This window comes from Oryctolagus cuniculus, chromosome 12, assembly GCF_964237555.1.
Source record: "Oryctolagus cuniculus chromosome 12, mOryCun1.1, whole genome shotgun sequence".
Taxonomy (NCBI): domain Eukaryota; kingdom Metazoa; phylum Chordata; class Mammalia; order Lagomorpha; family Leporidae; genus Oryctolagus; species Oryctolagus cuniculus.
In genome coordinates, this window is record NC_091443.1 from 25,754,084 (window position 1) to 25,778,722 (window position 24,639).

A 24,639-nucleotide genomic window follows, 5' to 3' on the forward strand; every position below is an offset into this window, starting at 1 on the left:
CCACGACCTGTGCCTGGGACCTCACGTCGGGAGTGGATGGCTGTGTGCTGCTCCACAGACTGCAAGCCCAGGGTGCTGGATTTTAAGTCCTGGCTAAAAAGCCAGAAATCAGAATGTAAAGTCTCCTCGGTGTTTCCCTGGAACTTTTTATTTTGGAAAACAAAACAAAACAAAACAAAAAAACAACCACCAATCCTCAAAATATATAGAAATAGGAAGAAAAGCACAGTGGTCGCTACTGTGCCATTAACTAGGTTCCTTCATCACTGTTAGAATCCCGCTGCCTTCCGGGTCCCTGCTGCGCCCTTACACACAGCTCACACTCTCTGGGCTCAACCATCTTCTGAAAAACTTAGCGTGAACCTTCTGGGGCAGAAACATTCTTCTAGATGACCACATGAAGATTTCCACACTCAAAAGATCATTGACTTGATGTTATTAGTGTTTGTAACTTCTTGTATTATCCCAATAACAGTTGTATAACTATAACTAAAGATGTAGGCCGGCGCCGCGGCTCACTAGGCTAATCCTCCGCCTTGCGGCACCGGCACACCGGGTTCTAGTCCCGGTTGTGACGCCGGATTCTGTCCTGGTTGCTCCTCCTCCAGTCCAGCTCTCTGCTGTGGCCCAGGAGTGCAGTGGAGGATGGCCCAGGTCCTTGGGCCCTACACCCCAAGGGAGACCAGGAGGAAGCACCTGGCTCCTGGCTTCGGATCGGCGCAACGCGCCTGCCATAGTGGCCATATGGAGGGTGAACCAACTGAAGTAAGACCTTTCTCTCTCTCTCTCTCTGTCTAACTCTGCCTGTGTGTGTGGGGGGGGAAGATGTATATAACTATATGTATGAGGGTACTTGAGAAGGTTCGTGGAAAATGGAATTAAAAGGTAAGTTTTATTTTGGTGCAAAAATGTGTTGAAATCCATCCATAGTTTTTTCAATGTGTTTATTTTCCATGAACTTTTTAAATACCTCTTGTATGTGTGGATTTTAAGGTTTTTTGGCATCAAAATAAACTTATCTTTTAATTCCATTTTCCATGAATGTTTTATAGTACTCTCCTATATGTACTTTTGCCAAATGATTTTAATATCCACTGATCATCCTTACCTGAATCGGTTATAATGAGAGTTTTTATAAAAGTTGTTTTTCTACAATCCTTTCTGTTCAGTTTTTTTTCTGTGCAAAAGAACTTCTCTTTAACTCCTCACCTGCCTCAACAGTTTTTACTGTTACTATAGATTCATGAATTTTTTAAAAATTCAGCACATTATGAACCATCACTATCATCATTCTTTTTGATTCTCAAATAGTCATGCATTAGACCATTGGGATCTCCTCCAGCCTACCTTCTGTCCTGATCTTTCTTTCTTTATTTTATTCTTTCTCAGGCAGAGAAACAGAAAGAGATCCTTCCTTCCCCTGGTTTACTTCACGAGTTCCTGCTAAATCTGGGGCTGGGCCAAGCCAGAGCTGCGAGCCAGAAACTTACCCAGGTCTCCCGTGTAGGTGAAAGGGACCCAACTACTTGAGCCTGATGCTTTCCTGGTGTGCAGTAGCAGGAACCTGGAACTAGGAGTGGATCCCGTATCTAAACTCAGGCACTCTGATCTGGGGTGCAGGCATCCCAAGAGGCCAACCTTTTGTTTTAAGATTTATTTGTGGCCTGCGCCGTGGCTCACTAGGCTAATCCTCCGCCTTGCGGCGCCGGCACACCGGGTTCTAGTCCCGGTTGGGGCGCCGGATTCTGTCCTGGTTGCTCCTCTTCCAGGCCAGCTCTCTGCTGTGGCCAGGGAAGTTCAGTGGAGGATGGCCCAGGTGCTTGGGCCCTGCACCCCATAGGAGACCAGGAGAAGCACCTGGCTCCTGCCATCAGATCAGCGCGGTGCACCGGCCGCAGCGCGCCAGCCACGGCGGCCATTGGAGGGTGAACCAACGGCAAAGGAAGACCTTTCTCTCTGTCTCTCTCTCTCTTACTGTCCACTCTGCCTGTCAAAAAATAAAAATAAAAAATAAAAAAAATTTTATTTGTTTATTTGAAAGGCAGAGACAGAGAAGGAGAGAAAAAGAAAGAGAGAGATCTTTCATCCACTGGTTCATTCTCCAGCAGTTGCAATAGCCAGGGCTGGGCCAGGCCAAAGCCAGGAGCCTGGAGTTCCGTCCTGGTCTCCCAAGTGGCAGGGGCCCAAGAACCTGGACTTTCCCAGGCACATTAGCAAGAAGCTGGATTGGAAGTGGAGCAGCCAGGACTTAAGCCAGTGTTTGTATGGGATGCCCGTGTCTTGGATGGTGGCTTAACCTGCTGCACCTCCATTGCACCACAACGCTGGCCCCTCAGGCAATCAGTTAACCACAGTGCCGAACGCCCACCTCTCTCCTGCTCTTCACCGTGTGGCACAGCAAAATGTCCCAGGCTCATCCTGCCCTAGCCCTGTCACCAGCCGGGCCTTCGGGGACACCTGGTTCCTGTCAGTGAGAGTGAGCTCTCTCGACTTTCAAATGTTGAAAAACCATTTAAAATGTTTTAGAACACCATTCAGGCCAAATAAAACACACGTGCAGGCCTACAGCTCGCCAGCCTGGAGCCTTCGGATCGCACGGTTTTCACTGGGCGCAGAGAGGCGTGAGCTGGCACCTGACGGTCACTGCCAGCAGCCGGTGTAGGCAGGCGTGGGTGTTTCGTGACCTGGGTGTCAGTCACGCACGAGACAAAGCCGAGCAGTCCCTTGCCCACAGTGATGGAAACCAAACAAACCCCCTTATCATCGCCCCTCCCTGTTTGTTCAACAAGTGGAGACCTGCTTCATTTTATTTTTACAAGATAATGTACTCCCAGCAAATAGTAACCGGCTGTTGTGTTTGTCCATTGGATGATTGTTCGGCTCGGCTGACAGTGCGTTTATCTGGAAGGACTGTTTCCCTGCCATGCAGTGAACTCCTAAGTGATAAAGCTGCCGCGAAAACAAAAGGAACAAAAGCAGCAGAAATGAACAAGCTGGCTCCTGGCCTCCTTAAAGACGGTCTGTAAGGAGATTAAATGCATGCCACCGTCTCGGGTCACCTGTGCTCCGCCCCCCTTCAGCCACTCATGCAGACTCTAGAAAAGAGGCGATCAGACAGTAGGGAGAGGCAGAATAAACAGGGGTTTTTTTTTTTCTTGAAGTTTTATTTTTTAGAACTGTATTTATTTGAAAGGCAGACCACTGGTTCACTCATGAAATGCCCACAACAGCCAGGGATGGGCCCGGAGCCTGGAACCCATCCAGGTCTTCCACGTATGTGGGCAGCAGAAACCCAAGTACCTGTTTTTATATATTCAGTGGAAAATTTATTAAATGACAGCATAACAAACTATACTGAGAGTTTAAAGAAGCATTAATTGAAAAGATGTAAGTACTCAGATTCTTTGTTTATTTGATATCAATCAAAGTTAACATATTTCTAAAGCCAATCTTTTTTCAATCACATTTGCAGTTAAGTAAAGTTATTACAAAATATGTGAATATTCTGCAGTTGATCAAGTACAATTAGTAATACATTTACATAAATATTTTTAAGTATTCAAATAAGAGCTATAAGATTTCATTAGGTCACAAGCCACAAAAGTTTCATTTATATCTGCTTTTTTTTAAACTTTTATTTAATGAATATAGATTTCCAAAGTACAGCTTATGGACTACATTGGCATCCCCCTTCCCCCCGATGACTTCCCTCCCACCCGCAACCCTCCCCTTTCCCGCTCTCTCTCCCCTTTCATTCATATCAAGATTCATTTTCAATTTTCTATATATACAGAAGATCAGTTTAATATACATTAAGTAAAGATTTCAACAGTTTGCACCCACATAGAAACACAAAGTGAAATATACTGTTTGAGTACTCATTATAGCATTAAATCTCAATGTACAGCACATTAAGGACAGAGATCCTACATGAGTAGTAAGTGCACAGTGACTCCTGTTGTTGACTTTACAAATTGACACTCCTGTTTATGGCATCAGTAATCTCCCTATGCACCAGTTATGAGTTTCCAAGGCTATGGAAGCCTTTTGAGTTCTCCGACTCTTATCTTGTTTAGACAAGGTCATGGTCAAAGTGGAGGTTCTCTCCTCCCTTCAGAGAAAGGTACCTCCTTCTTTGAAGACCTGTTCTTTCCACTGGGATCTCACTCACAGAGATCTTTCGTTTAGGGTTTGTTGTGTGTGTTTTTTTTTTTTTTTTTTTTTTTTTTTTTTTTTTTTGCCAGAGTGTCTTGGCTTTCCATGCCTGAAATACTCTCATGGGCTTTTCAGCCGGATCCGAATGCCTATAGGGCTGATTCTGAGGCCAGAGTGCTGTTTAGGACATCTGCCATTCTATGAGTCTGCTGTGTATCTTGCTTCCCATGTTGGATCACTCTCCCCTTTATTTATTCTATCGGTTAGTATTAGCAGGTACTAGACTTGTTTATGTGATCCCTTTGACTCTTAGTCCTTTCATTATGATCAATTGTGAACTGAAATTGATCACTTGGACTAGTGAGATGGCATTGGTACATGCCACCTTGATGGGATTGAATTGGAATCCCCTGGTATGTTTCTAACTCTACCATTTGGGGCAAGCTGCCTCCTCCTGCCTTCCCAGGGTGTGCTTGAGCAGGAAGCTGGAAATGCAGTGGGGAGGGGGAGTGCGTGTGTCCCAAGCATCTTCAGCACTACACCAAACACCGGCCTCTTGTTTTGTTGTTGTTGTTGTTCATAAATAATTATATCCACGCATGGGACACAATATGATGTGTGAGGACGTTTGCAGTGATCGAATCAGGGTGATTAGCATTTTCATGCATCACCTCCAAAATTTGTCACCTCCCACTTCACCTCTCTGAAACATACAATATTATTAACTGCTGTCACCTTAGGAAGTACAGAAGAACCCCAGAAACTCGGAAGAGGTGATCTTGTCATTCACACTGATACAGAAACACAATTATGCTCTTGCTCTTTTTGTCATGTAAATTTTTTATTTGACAGAGTTAGAGAGAGAGAGAGAGAGAGAAAGGTCTTCCTTCTGTTGGTTCACTCCCAAATGGCTGCTACAGCTGGTGCTGAGCCAATCTGAAGCCAGGAGCCAGGTGCTTCCTCCTGGTCTCCCATGGGGTGCAGGGCCCAAGCACTTGGGCCATCCTCCACTGCCTTCCCGGGCCACAGCAGAGAGCTGGACTGGAAGAGGAGCAGTCGGGACTAGAACCCGGTGCTGTAAAATATTTTTAAATTTTGCAAACAAAAACATCTCTGGATAGCATATAGTAGCATATAGTTATGGTACCACGTTCAAGCCACACTGGAAGGTAGTAATTTTTATATGGGATGGAAAATGTCTTCAATGGGCAAGGCTTTTGTCTTTCACTTTAAAATTTTTTCAGTGTTTAAATTCACCTTTTTATTTGGCAGGGACTGATGTTTCAGACCACAAATCTGCTCTCAACAGGCATATTTTCTCACTAATTATTAACCTCCTTTACTGTTTATTAACTTTAAAAGCCCTCCAGTAAAAACACTGCTGGCTAAAATTGCCTTCTTGTTGGGACAAGGAAAGGTCAGAGTGTCCAAAGCAGCTGATGGTATCAACCACGCGTAAAAACGACACGCTCCGTGGGCTCTGTAAGCCTCAGAATGTCGCTGCGTGGAGTTTCGGCTGTGCCCACGTCATCTTCTGTTTCGATCGCGATAGTGCCTTTCGCACACTTTGTCAGTCTGTAGAACAGGCCCAGCACCGGCCATGCGCATCTCTGGCCCGAGCTGGGTCTGGAAGCCGGAGGGGATCTCAGCGCAGGTGTCTGAGCCGAGGACCAGCCTGCGCATGCTCGTTCCACACCCCCGCCCCGCCGTGTGGCCCCAGCCAACTCTCTCTAAACCCCAGGCACTGTCCCTGCAGCCAGCGAGTCCAGCTTCTTCAGTACCCCTCCTCCCACTCCCGGTTGTCGCATCTTTCACTTCTCTAGCCAGCCCCCAGGCAGGATGGTTGTCTTGGACTTCTTGACATTTAGAGAAAGTGCGGGATTGAGGAAGCTTCCCGTTATCAAAAGAGAAGCTTGGGGGCCCCTGTGGCATAGCTGATTAAGCCAGCGCTTGGGATGCCTGCATCCCGTGTTGGAGTTCCTGGTTCGAATCCCGGCTATTCCATTTCCGGTCCAGCGTCCTGCTCTGGTGCTGGAGGGGTGGGGCGGCAGTGCTGGTTTCGCTTGACTCCCTGCCACTCATACGGGAGGCCCTGCTGGAGTTCATGGCTCCTGGCTTCAACCTGACTATTGGAGTTGTAGGCGCTTGGGGAGTGAACCAGCAGATGGAAGTCTTTGTCTCTCTTTCTCTCTTTCTCTGTCTCCCTCTGTTACTGCCTTTCAAATAAATAAATTTTTAAAAAAGAGAGAGTGTGTGTTCCAGGGGGATTTCTCAGCAAAGCGGACATAGGTGAGGAATATTTTCCTCTAGGCTAGAGATAATGGTAATAATCTAGATAGTTTTGTCATAATGAAAATTGCTTGTCCCCTAACACTGATCTATTAACTAGCTCCATGAAACTAACTTCATAATATTTACCTTGGTTTTACAATATAGTCAAGAGACTTCTGCAGATCATTTAAAAATCATGAAAATAATTTATGCTTATGTAAAAAAAAAAAAAAAACAAACCTTGGAACCACAGAAGAATGAATGTAGGATGGAAAGACAGCCTGTCTTGCCCTTCCCTCTCCCTTCTCATTCTCCCAAACAGCTGCGTCCCAGGGTACTTGTGGCCTTATAGAAGGACAGGTGCAGGTACTTCACAAAGCTCATGGAAAATAGAGTTCAGAGTCAAGGTTTGGTATAAAACATATTTGAAATCATATTTACAAGGGATCTTTTTAAAATTTATGAAAATGTGTATTATGGAGAGACTATGCATGGATTTCAAAAACTTTTGCACAAAAATAAAGAACCTTTTAATTTCATTCTTCCATGAACCCTCTGATGTAAGTGCCATTCTATTCTATGTTCTGTCATTTCCTGTCCTGTACTTGATGGTATATCTTGGACATCTTGTCATGTCGATGCACACAAATACACTTCCTTTTTAATGTTCACAGCATTTCATCATCTGAGTGTGGGATGAGGCCCCCGTGGCTCACTGAACTTCTTCCCTGTTACTGGACATTCGGGTTTGTCCAGGGGCCGATCATGTACACACAAAGCTTTGCGCATTTCAGGGAATGTTGGGGACAGGAAGTGCGGTTCCCACAAGTGGGTCGTGGGGAGTAGTGATCAGAGTCCAGTCGTACTTCAGCTCCTGGGTGAAGACCCACAGGTTCTAGCTGCTGAAGCCGCATGCTGGCCCCTGGCTCAGGGCGTGTGCCTACAAAGGGCTGTGACACATTCCATCATCTGTTAGGCTGGCCGGTTGTGGGCGGTGAGGTGTATAGGACACCCGGTGGCTCCCCAGCCACGTGCTGGTTAGGATGTCTCCTTTGCTGTATGACGGGCCCCGTGGCAGGCTGTCAGGTGGACTCCCAAGCCACTGAAGCAGATATTTACAAGGCCCCCGGATTGTGGTGCAAACAGGAAAGGTCAAACCCATCTCTCAAGTCCATTCCAGTAAGGACAAATTGCTGCGCTGTCCTCACAGCAGCTGGTCTCCTTGAAGGACAGCACTCAGGATGGGCTCGGTTTCAGCTTCTGCTGCTGCTGGCAGGTGGTTTCAGCCACGGAGGGAGGCGCCAGTGCTATTGGCTTAGCGTAATTGTCATCCCTGCAGCTGTGGTCACTGTGGTCATGTGTTGATTACCCATGCATCAGGGTACTGAGAGTAAACTGACAGCCACCAGGAAAAAAAAAAAAAAAAAAAAAAAAAAAACACCTTTTTGATTGCTCAGTGCATCCTCCATGGTAAATGCTCCTGGTTGGGCATTAATATGGAGCCCCAAGACCCTCAAGCTCCTGCCCACTTCTGCAAGTACAGTGTCTGTCTCTTTTCCAAATGATCTTTCATTCCTGCACCTTCCAGACTCCTATTAGAGCAGCTATTTGCTCCTAACTGCAGATGCATGCATGTCTCAGGTCCTTTCTCCCTCCATACAAAGTGAACCACCCAAGGGCCCCTCTTGAAGCTCTGCCCACAGGGCAGGTTCCTCCCCCCCCCCCCCGTTGTCCTCAAGGTCTCTGCTGTGAGTGGGAATGCTGTCTGCTGGACATCCATGTCCAATCAGTGCCAGCCTCACCGGCTGACCCATCTGTGTGCCAGTCTGCAGGCTTCTCTCCTCCATCATTTGGAAACTCCCACTTGAGCTGGACATCCAGGCTGAAGGAGTGACAACAGTGACATGGGAGAAGGGACCGCCTCTCTTTATAACTTGCTCGTTCCCTCCAACCTGCTAGGGCCTAATCCCTTGTAGGGCAGTCAATGGCCACCACACACCCATGGAGGCTTGTGACAGGGTATCCCTCTCACCCATCTCCAGGTTACCTAAGCATTTGATACCCCATGGTCAGGTACTCTGCTCATGCCCTGTGACGTGGCTGGAGCCAGATACCTGTAGCAGGATTGGATACCCTGGGTCACGCCCCCGGAGTGGCAGGCAGCTGTGATCGCTGGGAAGTCCTCTCTTGCTCTGGGTGCTCCTGAGTGTTGGCAGCCTTCCATGACGCTTGGGCATTAGAGCAGTGTCCTCCAGGGAGGTGAGTGCTGCCCCACCAAGAGCGATCGCTGCCTTTACCGGTAGGGAGATACAAGGTGCAACACGGTCCTTCGCTGTCCTTAGAGACGATGGGGGCTGACGTTTGACCTAGAGGTTAACGTGCCAGTTAAAGGTCCCCACATCCCGTATCCTGGCTCTGGCTCCTGATTCCAGATTCCTGCCAGTGCAGACCCTGGGTGGCAGTGGTGACAGCTCAAGTAGTTGGGTCCCTGCCACCCTTCTGAGAGACCTGCATTAAGTTCCCAGCTCCTGGCTCCTGCCATTCAAGGCATGTGGGGAGTGAACCCATGAATGGGAGTGCACTCTCCCCTCCATCACCCCGCCTCCACATTTCATTCTCTCTCCCCCACTCACTCTCTCTCTCTCTGCCTCTCAAAATAATAATAATAATAATAATAATAAAGGAAAAAAGGACAAGAGGTTGATTTGGGGCCTGCCTGATGGTACAGCAGGCTAAGCCACCAATTCAAGTACTGACGTGCCCGGGAAAGCAGCAGGTGATAGCCCAGGTACTTGGGCCCCTGCCACCCCGTGAGAGACCTAGATGGAGTTCTAGGTTCCTGGCTTTGGCCTGGCCCAGCCCTCGCCCTTGTGGCCATTTGAGGAGTGAACCAGTGGATGGAAGATATTCATTCTCTTTCCCTCTTTCTCCCTCCCTCCCTCCTCTTTTTCTGTCACTCTGCCTTTCAAATAAATAAGTATTTTAAAAAGAGGCTGTTCCAACATGACCCAGGCCATTAGATGCCCAGAATGTCACATACACTGCATTCCACAGAGGCGTTTCTCCTCCCCCCCGCACCCGAGTGTCTTCATTGAGGTGCAGAGAACTTGCCGGATCTGCTCACCAGGAGGCCCAGTTGGCGTGATGCTATCAGTGCAGTGCAGTGCAGGCTGTTCCGTGGACTGTGACAGAGCCAAGTTCCCTGTGCACACTGCACTGGGACAAGAGAGCGTGGGTTAACCTTGGCCTCGGGCAGGGCAGTGAACGTGAACCGCTCTCGATCCTGCCTACTGATTGGGATTGGAAAGAACGCAGTCGTCCAATCAGTGGTTGCGTGTCAAGTGCCTGAGACCGTGGATGACTCCTCCAGCAAAGTGACGCGTCCAGCCCAGCAATGGACCGTGGTGGCTGCTGACTGTCAGGGGTTTGGTGGCCCGCCAGCCCTGCGTCCTTTCTCTGACGGTGATGCTCATCTCCGCAGTGTCACCTGGGGTCTGATTTTGCTGCTGATTTGCTATATTTTTAAATAATTTTTTAAATATTTATTTATTTGAAAGGGTTACAGAGAAAGGAGGAGAGAGAGAGAGATCTTCCATCTGCTGGTTCACTCCCCAGATGGCCGCAACGGCCAGGGCTGGGCCTGCAGGAGCTAGGAGTTTCTTCTGGGTCTCCCACATGGGTGCAGGGACCCAAGCATTTGGGCCACCTTCCACTGCTTTTCCCAGGCCTTGAGCAGGGAGCTGTATTGGAGTGGAGCAGCCAGGACTCAAAGAGGCACCATATGGGACGCTGGTGTCACAGGCGGCAGCTTTGCCCACTGTGTCACAGCACAAGCCCCCTGATTTGCATGCTGTTTTGATCAGCGGAAGGAGAGGCAGCCTCAGGGACTTCTGTTGGACCCCTCCTGCCATCTGGCTCGTACTCCATAGCTCCTCGGACCAATGCGAGCGTTTTCCAACCACCAAGCGCCACTCTCCCAGCCTTGCTCTTGGGAGTGTAGGGAACGATCTCTAGGGGCGCCACTTGGACCTGCTAGGCAAGACTCTGCTGTGAGGCAGTACTTGAACCTGGGGGTGAGGGATCGTGGGTGCCGGCTTGGACCTGTAGCACAGCCCTCGAAGGGTCTGAGTGCCTCCCTCCCCTGTCCCTGTGGTTAAAGGGTGCAGCTCCTTCGGGAAATGTTTGCAGCTCCTTGTGGGGGCATCGCGGACGCCTTCTTCAGATGAGTCAGCAGTAGCAGGTTGTCCATCGTTGACTTAGATCTAGAAACTGGATGAGGAAGTGCAGTTTCCCGTTCCAGCGCTTGACGTCAGCCTTCTGCCTGTCACCTTGTGATGCAAGCCCAGGGTTGCACCCGCCAGCTGCCCTTCTCTCCCCACTACGGGAACCTTGTGATGAGTTCCTGTCTGAAGAAAGAAAGCCTCGTCTGGCCTCCCGTGGTGGGAATTAGGTACACCCTGCCTCCCTGGAATCTCACCTGTCCCACTGGAACCAGAGAGCTCAGCTCACTGGTAGCGTCTCCAGCCCACTGAGCCCAAGCATGTCCCTGCAGCCCCCAGGGGCCAGCCCCCGCAAGATGCAAGCCCATGCCGGTGACCTCCTGCTGTTTCCAAGGAAACGGCCAGCGGCTGCGTTCTGCCGCCCCCCCATCCTGTTTTCCCTCTAACATCCCAGCCCCTGGAGTTCCCCAGCCTTCTCGGCGTGGTGCTGAGCGCATCCCCACATGTCCCACTTGGCTTCTGCCAGCAACCTATTTAGGACTGTCCCCAGGAATCCTTGTGAGGAATTAAGCCCCAGGCCATGGGCCAGCGCTGCCACGGCCACAACTTTCCCTCTGCCCAGCCGTGTGTGCACCACTTGCATGGTGCAGCACCGTTAGGACTCGGGGTCTCATCCTTCTCTGGGGACGGTTGCTGCTCCAGCCAGAACCCCCCCACAGAAGGGGACCTACCACCCCCTCAGCCTGTGTCAGCGCAGTACTTGACATCCCTCTCTCATGGGGACATCAAGTGGGGCATCTGAGGCTGCCTCCTAAAATGAGGCGCTCCGCGAGGGCAGCAGGGTACGCGCCGCCTCCCGTGGCCCAGAGGGAACTTGGAGGTTTCAGACTCTCAGAGCTGCTCCCCCACCGGTGTCCCTAACTCCAATCCCAGGATTCTTCACTTTCCCCGCCATAGCCCTGACTTTGGCGAAAGAGCCCGGGGTGGGGGTGGGCGTGGGCTGAGAGGCTGTGTCTTGTCATCTTTGTGGCTGTGCTGCTTTTCTAATCTGGAGACCACTTTCCGGCTCGGGATCCTGTGGCTGCAGGAGCTCGTCTTGGGCCCCTGACTCCTCCAGTGGACTGGGAGCTAACCTGGGCCCCCTCCTGCGGTGGCCTCCTAACTACCAGTCGAGTAAGGCAGCCCGCACCTCGCCCGGAGCCCAGCAGAGCAGAGCTGCAGCTGCAGCCCACCAAGGCCTCCTCCGGCCCCCTTCCCCCAGCCGCCACGGGGTGAGGGTGGGGTGGGGGCTGACCTGGTCCCAGAACTCCCTCCTGAACTCTGTAAGCCATGCCCCGCGCTGGGAGCAGCAGGTTCAGCCCATGCAGTGTCTGAGACAAAAGACAGTGGCATTTTTTTGGGGGAAGTGATACCAGACAGCAGGAGTGGGGAACAGGGAAGGGGGCAAAGCCCCAGCAGGGGCCCTGGGTTGTGCTGCGCTGCCCTGAAGTCCCTGGGAAGGGCAAGGAGGAGGTGAGAGCAGCGCCAGGCTCTAGGCTCCGTTCTGCTCCAATGGCAACTGCACAAGTCTAGGTCACTAAGACCCAGAGTCAAGTTCAAAGACGTTTTTATTTTTTTATTTATTTTTACTTGAAAGGCAGAGAAAGACAAAGAGAGATCTTTGGTCTGCCGGTTCACTCCTCAAGTGCCTGCCACAGCCCAGGCTGGGTTAGGCTGAAGCTAGGACCCCAGAACCCAGTCCAGGTCTCCCAGTGAGTAGCAAGCATCCCAGCACTTGAGCCAACAGCTGCTGCCTCCCAGGGTTTATCTGCTTCTGGTTCCTCGGGAATCAAGAGCCAGAGGCAGGTACTGAACTCCAATATTAGACATAGCATCTTGATCGCTAAGAAGAGCGCCTGCCTCCCATTTTTCCACTTTTGATAGAAACACAGGTCCATAAATATTTTACTTTTAGCCTTAACCAAATCAGTAATGTAAGGGTGGTGACCAAGGGCCACTCTTGTGGCTGCAGTGTCAGAGCCTCATGGAAAGTGAACAGCTCCCAGCCCTGGCTCGCCAGTGCTGTAGAGGCCGCCGGCCTGGAGCTGTCGGATCACCCTTGTTTCCAAGAGAATCCCGTCAGTGTTGGAAGGCAGCATTTCCTGACCAGTGGGTGCTGGCAGCTTGTACAGGAGCCTTCAAAATCCTGTGAGCTAGCCGGCGCCGCGGCTCACTAGGCTAATCCTCCGCCTTGCAGCGCCGGCACACCGGGTTCTAGTCCCGGTCGGGGCACCGGATTCTGTCCCGGTTGCCCCTCTTCCAGGCCAGCTCTCTGCTGTGGCCAGGGAGTGCAGTGGAGGATGGCCCAGGTGCTTGGGCCCTGCACCCCATGGGAGACCAGGAAAAGCACCTGGCTCCTGGCTCCTGCCATCGGATCAGCGTGGTGCACTGGCCGCAGCGCGCCAGCCGCGGCGGCCATTGGAGGGTGAACCAATGGAAAAGGAAGACCTTTCTCTCTGTCTCTCTCTCTCGCTGTCCACTCTGCCTGTCAAAAAAAAAAAAAAAAAAAAAAAATCCTGTGAGCTAAGCAGGCCAGACGGATGGCCTTCGAGGGTGTGGGGCCTGAGCTTATCACAGCCTGGGTGGCTGACACAGACGTAGGGCTGATGGCAGATAGCGGAAGGTGTCCACGAGTGAGCTGGAATGTTCCCAGATCCGCCGGGGAAACCAAGGAGAGCTCAGGTTAAATTTAACACCAGCAACACCAAGTCTTTTTTTTAAAGTCAGAGAACAGGTTTCACTTAGCAGCAAAATGTGGGGTGTCGGCATTCAATACACAGAGAGAAAATAAATGGGAGACCAAAATAAGAGGGCAGCAAAGGTGCGAACTTTAAACCTGAACAGCATACCTGAAGGTGGCGCTAACGGCCTGCGAGGACCCCCCACCCCACCCCAAGATTGAGCTGGTATGAAGCAATGTACTGAGAAATATGACCAAGGCCTGAGACCTTGGTTTCCCCCGCTCTTCAGTGGGGAGGCATTCTGGTTAACCGAGTCCTGAGCTGTGTCTCTGTAGAGCGCCCTTGCAAGGTCACTTGTACGTTAGCGCCTGTTGAGTAAGCCTGCAAACCCTTCTCCCGGCGTGTTGCCTGGTCCTTCTCATCCAGTGCCTCTGCGTGTCCCTAAGGAAGTCCCCTCAGTGCGGTAGCAGAGACGTGGAAACCCTCACGAAAGCAAGTGTTCCCCATGTCGGAGCCGGGATCCCACCCTCGGTGCAGACCTCAGTGGACCCACCGCAGCCTGGTTTCAGGCCCAGAGTGCTCCCTCTGAGTTCCACCCGCGAGCTCTGAGGGTGGTGGAGGCAGCCAAGGGAGCAGGAAGGTGGTTAGAGACGCTGGCTCCGGGTCTCCCCACGCGCCAGCTGTGTCCCCAGTGAGGTCGCATGCCCCCGGTCCTGCAGGCTGCGGCCCTGGTCCTCTGGTCACTCGACTTCCCAGCAGCGTCAGGCACGCCCACCACTTCCTCCTTCCAGGGTCCGCCCACCCGAGGTGTCCCGCTGTGCTGTTGTCTCTTGTCTTTGGAAGACCTCTTTCTTGGTCTCTGCTTCCTCCCCATCCAGCGCGTGGCTGGCACAAGACTCTGAACGCCTTCACCCCTCGCTCCTGCTCCCCTCTCACCTGCCTGTGGCTTTCCTTACTCTCCTGCTCGCTCCCTGCTTCTCCAGCGTCGGCCACCCTGACCCCTGTCCACTCAAGGGGCCAAAACCCAGCCATTTCTTCCCCAAAATTTGCTCTTCCTCTTGGTGGCAGCATCGCTGTCGGCGCCATTGTCCGAATCTTCGTGTCTTTGCCCACCCTTGTCCCCTGCCTCTGGTCTGTCACCGCATCCTGTTTATTCAGATAACAAAACATAAAACAGTACCAACTCCACACTGGTCAAAGCCACCGTCCTCTCTCGGCTGTCCCTAGGCTTTGGCCTGGTCTCCTGTCATCCATTTTTGCTTCTTCCAAGCCATCCTTTATCCTGCTGCTGCGGTGAGTTCAAAACAACCAACAACCTGAATGGTAGCGTATCACAGCCTGCTGAATTCCCTTTCGGTGGATTCCCATTGCACTTCTTATAAATTTCTTTTTTTAAAAAAAGATGTATATTATTTGAAAGGCAAAGTGGCCAGTGCCGCAGCTCAATAGGTAATCCTCTAACTGCGGCGCCGGCACACTGGGTTCTAGTCCCGCCCAGAGCACCGGATTCTGTCCCGGTTACTCCTCTTCCAGGCCAGCTCTCTGCTGTGGCCCGGGAGTGCAGTGGAGGATGGCCCAGGTCCTTGGGCCCTGCACCCACATGGGAGACCTGGCTCCTGGCTTCGGATCGGCACAGCACGCCGGCCATAGCGGCCATCTGGGGGGTGAACCAACAGAAAACGAAGACCTCTCTCTCTCTGTCTCTCTCTGTCTCTCTCACTGTCTAACTCTGCCTGTCAAAAAAAAAAAAAAAAGAAAAGAAAAGAAAAGAAAAGAAAAGAAAAGAAAAGAAAAGAAAAGAAAAGAAAAGAAAAGAAAAGAAAAGCTTAAGTAATGGGGAGGGGGGAGAGAGAGAGAGATCAATCTTCCATCTGGTGGTTCTTTTCCCAAATAGCTACAACAGCAGGGCCGGACCAGACCAAAGCCTGGAACCAGGAGCTCCATCTGGGTTTCCCACATGGGGGCAAGGACCCAAGCACTGCTGCTGCTGCTCTCCCAAGTGCATTCCCAAGCGGAGAGCTGGGTTGGAAGCAGAGTGGCCAGCACTCAAACCAGAGCTCCTTTATGGGATGGCAGTGTTGCAAGCAGCAGCTTAACCCACTGCTCCACAACACAAGGCCCTCCAGGACCTGTCTATTTTCTGTCTAGCTGGCCCCAGTTCTCCCAGCTGGACTGCACGCCACACTGGCTTTCGGCTTCTTAAGTGGCCCAAGTTCTCTCCTGGCTCGGGGCCAGTCACCCTGCCTGGAAGGCTGTTGCCTCTCCCTCCGCCAGCAGCCCTGCCCGTGGTCTCCTCACACCTTACTCACCCTCAGCTCTCAGCTCAAGGTCACTTACACAGGGCCCGTTTCCTTGAGGCGGCCTAACCTGGTGAACACAGAGGGCCTGTTGGTAGCTGTTCCTCTGTTTGCTGCCTGAGTCCTCGGTCTCCCCCCCTGCGTGTCTCTGGTTCCTAGAGCGGTGCGTGAGGCAGGCTGGGTGCTGCACAGATGCCTGTCAGGTACCTGAGTACAGCCGGGACAGCCAGGGGCTTCAGGCACCAGCTCTCAGCTGCCCTGATCACCTGGAGTCCTGGCCATCTGGAGGAGCTAAGAATTTATTTTCAAATACTTACAATTTACTGTTTCAACCATTGGTTAGCATTTAGACTTGGAGATTCGCCTGTCTCAATTAAAATGATTCTGGAAGGAAGTTGAGAAATGCTGTTAGCCATTTGAAATCATAAGAAGTTGTCTTATGGAGGAGGATAAGAGACAGCGGCTCACCACGTGGGATGCCTGGAAGGAGTTCCAGCCTCCTGGCTTTGGCCTGAGCCAGCCCCTGCTGTTGGAGCCACTTGGGGAGTGGGTGGGAGATTCTCATTCATTCTCTCTCTCTCTCTCATTCTGCTTTCAAATAAATAAAATATATTTTTAAAAGAGAGAAAGACAGTAGCTTATACATCATGTGACAGCTTGTGTGGCTGGAGACGCTGGGAGGAAGATTTGACGATCCACATCACAGCCTTACGCTATCTGAAGAACTGGCCGTGGTGTGGTAAACCAGCGCCTTCGTGGTCCCAGCAGAGCAGTGAATATTGCAATCCTTTTGGAAAGCGGCTCGATCATCTCCATTCAGAGCCCTGACGCCATGTTTCGGGGGCTCTAGGGCTGCCCAGTCGACTTCTTTCTCAGTTAGTGAACCATTCAGTTTAACGGCTGCTTCCTGGCGTCTTCGCTGGGCCGCCCCTCACCCTCAGACCAGGATCCCTTGACCTGCTGTCACGTTTGTCGAATCTGTGATTGCTTCCCAAGTGTCTGTCTCCCCTCCCAGGCTCTCAGCTCCTTGAGAGTAGGGACAGTGCTCACGTCGTGTGTGTCCTTGGGTTCAGTGCAGTACCACGTGTACCTAAAGATACATAAATACTGTTGAATGAAAGGAATAGAGAAAATCGGGCTGAATAAAAATAGAGTTACTCCAAAGATTCAGTAGTTCACTTTTACAGGGAGGTTAATATGCTTCTGACACTGTCCCATGTGCTTTATGTCCCTGCTGCACTTGAACTTCCTACTCTTGCAGATGGAAAACAGGTCTAGAAGAATTCACTGACTTATTCAAAGTTAAGGCCAGCTAGCTTTTAAGTTGTTCATCAAAACCTTATCTATAATAGCCATTGACTGGGGACCGGTGTTGTGGCACAGCGTGTTAATCCACCACCCATATCGGAGCACTGGTTCAAGTTCTGTCTCCTCTGCTTCTGATCCAGCACCCTGCTAATATACCTGGGAAAACAGAGCGGAGGTGGCCTCAAGTTCTTGGGTCCCTGCCACTTACATGGGAGACCTGGAAGGAGTTCTAGACTCTTGGCTTTGACCTGGCACAACCCAGCCAATGTGGCCATTTGGTGGAATGAACCAGTAGACCAAAGATCTCTTTCTCAGTCTCTCCATCACTCTACCTATCAAATAAATAAATTTTTTAAAAAAGATAGCCAATTACTGGAAAGAACCTACATGTTATATGAATAGAATATTGTACAGTTATTAGAATCTAGATTTTTCTTTTTTTTTTTTAATTTATTTAATGAGCATAAATTTCCAAAGTACAGCTTATGGACCACAATAGCCTCCTCCCCACCCCCCCGTGTCTTCCCTCCCATCCACAACACTCCCCTCTCCCACTCCCTCTTCCCTTCCCCTTCCCCTTCACATCACAATTAATTTTCAATTATCTTTATATACAGAAGATCAATTTAGCGTATGTTAAGTAAAGATTACCACATTTTGCTCCCACACAGAAACATAAAGTGTAAAATACTATTTGAGTACTAGTTATAGCATTAATTAAACACCTAAGAGTAATTGTGTATTAATTACAGAGCTCAACCAATAGTTTTAAGTAGAATATAAAATGCATCTTTTGCATTGTTGTGGCTTCCCCCCGACCTCCCTCCCTCCCGTGGCCCTCCCCTCACCCACTTCCTCTCTCCTCTCCCCCCTTCATCACGTTTCATTTTCGGTTACCTTCATATACCGAAGATCAATTTAGTATATACTAAGCAGGGATTTCATCAGGTTGCACTCACACAACCGAACCAGGTATAGGGTATTGTTCGACTAGTAGTGTTGTTTTTGAGTTTCATAGATAAACATATTAAGGACAGAGATCCTGCGAGGGGAGCATGAACCCAGTGACTCCCGTTGTTGATTTAACAATTGGCACTCTTATTTATGACGTCAGCAATCACCCGAGACTCTTGCTATGAGCTGTCTAGGCTATGGAGGCCCCTTGAGTTCACCAGCTCTGAATTTGTTTAGTCAAGGCCATATCACAGTGGAGGTTCCTTCCTCCCTTCAGAGAAAGGTGCCTCTCTCCTTGATGGCCTGATCCTTCTGCTGGAGTGTTGTTCGCCAGGATCCTTCATTTAGATTGTTTTTTTGCCACCGTGTCATGGCTTTCCATGCCTGCGAGACTCTCATGGACCTTTTAGTCAGATCCGAATGTCCCAAGGGTTGATTCTGAGGCAGGAGTGCTGCTTTGGGCATTTGCCATTCTATGAGTCTGCTGTGTGACCTGCTTCCCCCGCAGGATCATTCTCAACCCTTTTGATTCTATCTTTCATTATTTGCTTACACTGGTCTTATTTGTGTAATCTCTTCGACACTTACCCTATCTTTTGGATCAGTTGTGTATTTATATTTGTCTCTTTACCAAGTGTGCTGGCATTGGTACCTGCCTCCTTGGTAAGATTGAGTTGAAATCCCCTGGCACATTTCCAGTTCCACCATTGGAGGTAGGTCTGATTGAGTATGTGCCGTCCTATATATCTCCTCCCTCTCTTATTCCCACTCCCATGTTCCACAGAGATCAATTTCCTATTAATTTTTAAACGCTTAAGAATGGTTGTGCATTGATTGCAGAGTTCAATCAGTGGTCTTGTGTAGAGCAAACCGAGCAACAACAACAACAACAAAAATACTAAAGGAACAAAATAGTAAGTTTTTCCTCAACAGTCTAGACAAGGGCTGCTCATGTCATTGTCTCTCATAGTGTCCATTTCACTTCAATGGGTATCATTTTAGGTGCTCGTTTAGTTGCCATCGATCAGGGAGAACATGTGATATTTATCCCTTTTGGACTGGCTTATTTCACTCAGCATGATGTTTTCCAGCTTCCTCCATTTTGTTGTGAATGCCCGGATTTCGTTGTTTTTTACTGCTGTATAGTGTTCCATAGAGTACATATCCCATAGTTTCTTTATCCAGTCATCCGTTGATGGACATTTAGGTTGATTCCATGTCTTAGCTATTGTGAATTGAGCTGCAACAAATATTGAGGTGCAAATGGCTTTTTTCACCCCTTTAATTCCATTTGGGTATATTCCAAGGAGTGGGATGGCTGGGTCCTGTGGTAGTGCTATGTTCAGGTTTCTGAGGACTCTCCAGACTGTCTTCCATAGTGTCTTTACCAGCTTGCATTCCCACCAACAGTGGATTAGTGTCCCCTTTTCTCCACATCCTCGCCAGCATCTGTTGTTGGTTGATTTCTGTATGTAAGCCAATCTAACCGGAGTGAGGTGGTATCTCATTGTGGTTTTGATCTGCATTTCCCTGATGGCTAGGGATCCTGAGCATTTTTTCATGTGCCTGTTGGCCATTTGGATTTCCTCTTTTGAAAAATGCCTGTTAAGGTCCTTGGCCCATTTTTTTATTGGGTTGTTTGTTTTGATTCTGTGGTGTTTTTTGATCATTGTGTAGATTCTAGTTGTTAGTCCTTTATCTGTTGTGTGGTTTGCGAATAACGTCTCCCATTCTGTTGGTTGCCTCTTCGCTTTCCTGACTGTTTCCTTTGCTGTTAAGAAACTCTTCAATTTTAGGTAATCCCATTTGTTTATTTTATCTTTGAGAATCTAGATTTTTCAAAAGGTATAGAGTAGCGTGGCATGATGGGTGTAATAAGTGCATATTGTCCCATTCAGACCAATGTGACAGTGCCCTTCACCTGCCACGGAGGTACCCCTTGCGTGGGATGCAAGGTCACAGCTCTTTCAGGGCATCTGAGCTGTGTTAGGGTGGCTCAGGGGAAGCTGGACAGAGCGCATGACCGCGGTGGTGGTGAGTGGGGCACGAGCGCCCGAGGAAGTGAGAGACATCCAGTGTGTCGAGGAGGAGTTGGGAGGTGGTGAGGCTGCAGAGGCCAGCGGAGCCGAGCGAGGCGGCAGCCGTGCCCTGCCGTGAGCGCTGCCAGTTTGGACGTGGCAGGTTTGATGGTGCCGGTCTTGGCACTCAGAGACGGGTGAGGGACTGCAGTGGAACTGAAGCCGGTTTCGTGTGCAGTTTGGGTTTGAAAAGTTGACTGGGGGTACAAGCGAGGACTAGATGCAGAACGTGGAGGATTAAAAGATTCTAAGGTTCGAAGTCTGTGGGTGGAGTCAGTACCGAGAGTGAAAGCAATGCCTGGGGCCGCTGAGATCTGGGAGCCAAAGGAGCCCTCTGCTTTTTGCTAATTCTGTCAGAAAGCTGCTGGGTGCCCCTTTGACTTGGGTTGTTGGCTTGCTGTTTGAGATATCCAAGCCAGTGCAATAGTCATCAGAGGGCTAGGGTGCCCTCTGGAGGGTCTGGATTCAGTACCCACCTCCCACTCGGGACTCCAGCTTCCTCTAATGCACACCCGGGTGGCCGTGATGATGGCTCCCCCATGGGAGACTTGGTTGAGTTTCTGGCTCCCAGCGTCCAGTTTTGACCTGGCCCAGTCCCAGCTGTTGTAGGCATTTGGGGAATGAACCAGCAGATACAAGCTCTCTGTGTCTGCCTGTCTCTCTCTGTTTCTCAAACATATTTATAATTGATATATATATATATGTGTGTGTGTGTGTGTAGCTATCAGTAGGTAGGAAGATACATACATACATACATGTATATATATATAGATGGAATAAAATAGTAGTTTTATCCTGTGACATCTGGACAGTGTTAATTTTGGGGAAAAGCTTTTAGGTACAGTAACTTGAATGTGGCATTTTATAGCTTGGGGTACCCTCTGTTCTAAGACCCAGATGTCGCTAATGGACTGCTATGGTTGGAATGATCTTGGCCTCTCCAAAATTCATGTTGAAGCTTAACCCTGAAGGCACAGTATTAAGCGGTGTGGCTTTCTCTGTGAGAGAGACCCCAGTGGAAAGAAGTGACAATCAGAGAAGGGTGTAGTTTTCTCTGAAGGGAGGAGAGAACTTCCACTTTGCTAATGGCCTTGTCTTCACACTGACGGAGATTGTGGATTCAAAAGCCTTTCATAGCCATAGCAGCTCATGTCAAGAGCCTTGGGTGATCACTGACGTCATACATAAGAGTGTTAATTGTTAAATTAACAACAGGAGTCACTGTGCACTTACTTCCCATGTAGGACCTCTGTCCTCAGTGAGTTGTATTATGAGAGTTAACTATAAAACTTGCCCTCAAACACTGTGTGTGTGTGTGTGTGTGTGTGTGTGTGTCTGCAAATTGTTGAAATCTTTACTTAGTATAGAGCTGGTCTTCTGTGTATAAAGTTAATTAAAAATGAATCTTAAAGAAGAATAGGACTGGGAACTGGAGAGGGAGGAGGTGAGGTATGGGAGGGGGGGTATGGTGGGAAGAATCACTATATTCCTAAAGCTGTACTTATGAAATTTGTACCCATTAAATCAAAGATTTCTTTGGGGGTGGGGGGAGGTGTGGCCTTTGGGCGGTGATTGAGGCCTGAGGGCTTTGTTCTCTTGGTAACCGGCCTTGAGGGTGGAGGGAGGGCTCCCTCGCCCCTCTGCCTTTGGCCGTGTGAAGCCCAACAGCAGGCGCCATCTTGGAGGCAGAGAGCTGCTCTCAGCAGACGCCAGGGCAGCACCCGGGCTTGAACTTCTCAGAACAGTCAAAAACACATCTGCGCCCTTTATAAAGTGCCCAGCCTGAACAACTTCAGTGCCGCAGCACAAAAAGACTTAAGATACTGGCTTAAGGATCCTGTGGAGGTTTGCTACTGTTTCGCCAAGTGTAATCTCCGCAGGTAGAATGTTACGTCCTGAGGATATGGAGGGATCTTACAAAGAAAATGAGAAAGTCGATGTTTTCAGTGTCTCCCTAGCAGGCGGCTTTTATTCTTCCCGCCCTTGCAGAAGTGCTGCAGAATGCAGTTCAAGAACTTCGTTTTTCTCCTCCCATCTTTTATCGCTTAGGGAATACATGCATTCCTGTGATTAATACCTCTGGCAACACATTGAGTTGCCTGGAGAAACTGGGGGAAACAAACCAAACCAAACGGATGCCTGGTCCCTGCTTAAAAGTGAAAATGTGGAAAACAGTGTCACGCAAACGCTTATGGGGAGTGACTGTTTAATGGGCACAGATTCAGTTTTGCAAATGAAAATGCTGTTCCTAGCAGCCTTGGGTATAACAGCCGGGAAGTGAGAGCAACCCTAGTGTTCACTGAGAGACACGTGAGTGGATAAGCCAAATGACGTACACATACGGTGCAACGTTATTCAGCCTTAAGAAGGAAGGAGATCCTAACACATGCTAACTCAGGGATGACGCTTGAGGACATTACGGTGAGTGAAATAAGCCACTTACAAAAAGACAAATGCTGTATCATTCCACCTCTGTGGGGAGCCTAGCGTAGCCAAAATCATAGAGACCAGAAGAATGGTGGTTACCAAGAGCTCAGGGGAGGGGGCAATGGGGAGCCAGTGTTTTGCAAGTGAAAAGCATTCTAGAGATGGATGATAGTGATGGTTATGCAATAACATGACTGTACTTGATACCATGGAACTAGACGCTTAACCATCATTAGGATGGTAAATTCTCTGTCCCGTGCTTTGATAACAATATCTCAAATGGGCAGAAGGAAGCTAATATGACAAAGTAACACATGACTCCAAGATTCTTATAGAACATAATCTGGTAACACTATCAAAGAGGAATTGGAGAGAGATGTGCCAGCTGTTCAAATCACACCATAACTAAAGCAGATACTAATAGTGATCTGTTAGAGCAAGGAACAAGGATGGGTACCCCAGAGGCAATCCATGATTGATATGTTTCTCTGTGAAATTGTTCTATTTCCTTAGCACATGAAAAAAGAGAGACCAGTGCCTAGCTGGAGTTTTTCTGGTGGGATTATGTACTGAGGGGTCAGCAAGCTGACTCCCAGATCTCTCTCTGCCAAAGCCAACATTCTTGCTGCCTTTTCGCCACACACACTTGACAGCTGTGTCTGATTGAAGAGGCTTCCTTGTTTTTCTGTTTTGAAAATGCTTCATCAGCTAGGGAGCGTGTTTACTCATGCATTCACAGCTCAGTGTGGAAAGCCTGGTGTGCTGGGGTGCAGCCAAGGAGGGAACACAGCTCCCGATGCCTTGTTTCTTAGATGCTACTGAATTCGTCTGTTGCATGTGTACCCAGAAGACATGAAACAATGAACTGAATGATGATTACCAAATAAAAGTTGCGTATTTGTCATAGAGTGACTCTGAAAGAGGCATAGTTTGGGAGGGCTTTGAGACATAAGGGACACAGGGCACTGAACCACCTGGGGGCATCACGGAGACCTTCTTGGGAAGGGACATCTGCTCAGCGCCTGGAAGACTGGCTTTGCACAAACTGGAGTCTCCCCTTCCTTCCCGCTCTGCTTTCTTTCCTAGCCTTGTCATGCTCCTCTTTGCTTCCACCATCCACCTGAGTTAGATTTTTTCATTTACAAGCTACCAACAAATGGCTCTGAAGAGGAGGAAGAGAGACATTCCAGCCTCCTTCAATCCAAGAAGTAAAACTCTGAACAGACAAGCAGCTTTCTTTTTTCTCAAGTTTATATTTTTATTGATTTTTTTTTTTTGAGAGGCAGAGAGAGCACACAAAAGCTCTCATTCATTGATTCACCCTCCACATGCCCACAACAGTCTGAGCTGGACCAAGCCAAAGCCAGGAGGTAGAAGCCCAGTCCTGGGTCTCTCATATGGGGAACAGGAACCCAACTACTTGAGCCGTCACTACCACCTCCCTGCATGCACGTTAGTGGGAAGCTAGGGTCAGGACCCAGAGCTGGGAAAAATAAACCCAGGTGTGCCAGTGTGGGACCGGCGTGTTCCACACCGCGCCTTAAATGCCGTGCTATGCCCCTGTCCCTAGTGTGCTTCTGTTTCATTGGAGTAATGTTACAGCTGCCTTTCAGAGCTCAGACTGAGCACCTTGCTTTGTGTGTTTCCAGCAACTCAAGCATCCCAACCTCGTCAACCTCCTGGAAGTGTTCAGGAGGAAGCGGAGGCTTCACTTGGTGTTCGAGTACTGCGACCACACGGTGCTCCACGAGCTGGACCGACACCAGCGGGGGTAAGTGAGCGTGCCTCGCACACGAAGCATCATCAAGATAAGGCAGTGTCTGTAACACACACTGCAGTCCAGGTCCTCAGCGGAGAGAGGACCAAAGGGGCTGCGAAAGGGATCCCAGGTAGTCGTTTTCATGAAGACACTCTCAGCAGCATTGTCAAATTGAACTTGACTTTGCTATCGCCTTGTCTCTGCATTAGATGTGGTCTGGGTGGCCAGGAAAGAAAAGGAAGGATGCTAACAATCCCATGACTCAAGGAAGAGTCCCACAGCAGTGGCTGATAAGAAGGTCAAGGCTAAAACAAGCACGGTGTTTTATCTGAACCAACGTGGGTGTCTGTTCTGGGGAATTAGGACTTCTCTGGTTGCAAGTGACGAAAACCCAAGTGATGTAGGCATAGTTGGCTGTTACTGGGGAGGGTGGGAGTGACTCTAAGGGCT

At 49.5% G+C, this 24,639-nt stretch overlaps 1 protein-coding gene across 6 annotated transcripts in view; it reads left to right on the forward strand.

Annotated features, from left to right (window-relative positions):
* The window catches only part of CDKL1 (cyclin dependent kinase like 1), a 67,938-nt gene that overhangs the window by 11,826 nt on the left and 31,473 nt on the right, over window positions 1-24,639 (forward strand). For 5 of the 6 annotated variants that reach the window (XM_051822825.2, XM_051822827.2, XM_070053683.1 and 2 more), the window contains one exon: window positions 24,080-24,201. In XM_051822825.2, coding sequence (XP_051678785.1) covers window positions 24,080-24,201 — 122 coding nt within the window. Of the gene's footprint in view, window positions 1-22,327; window positions 22,425-24,079; window positions 24,202-24,639 lie in introns of those variants that run through there. The other variant, XM_070053682.1, reaches the window with a different exon arrangement.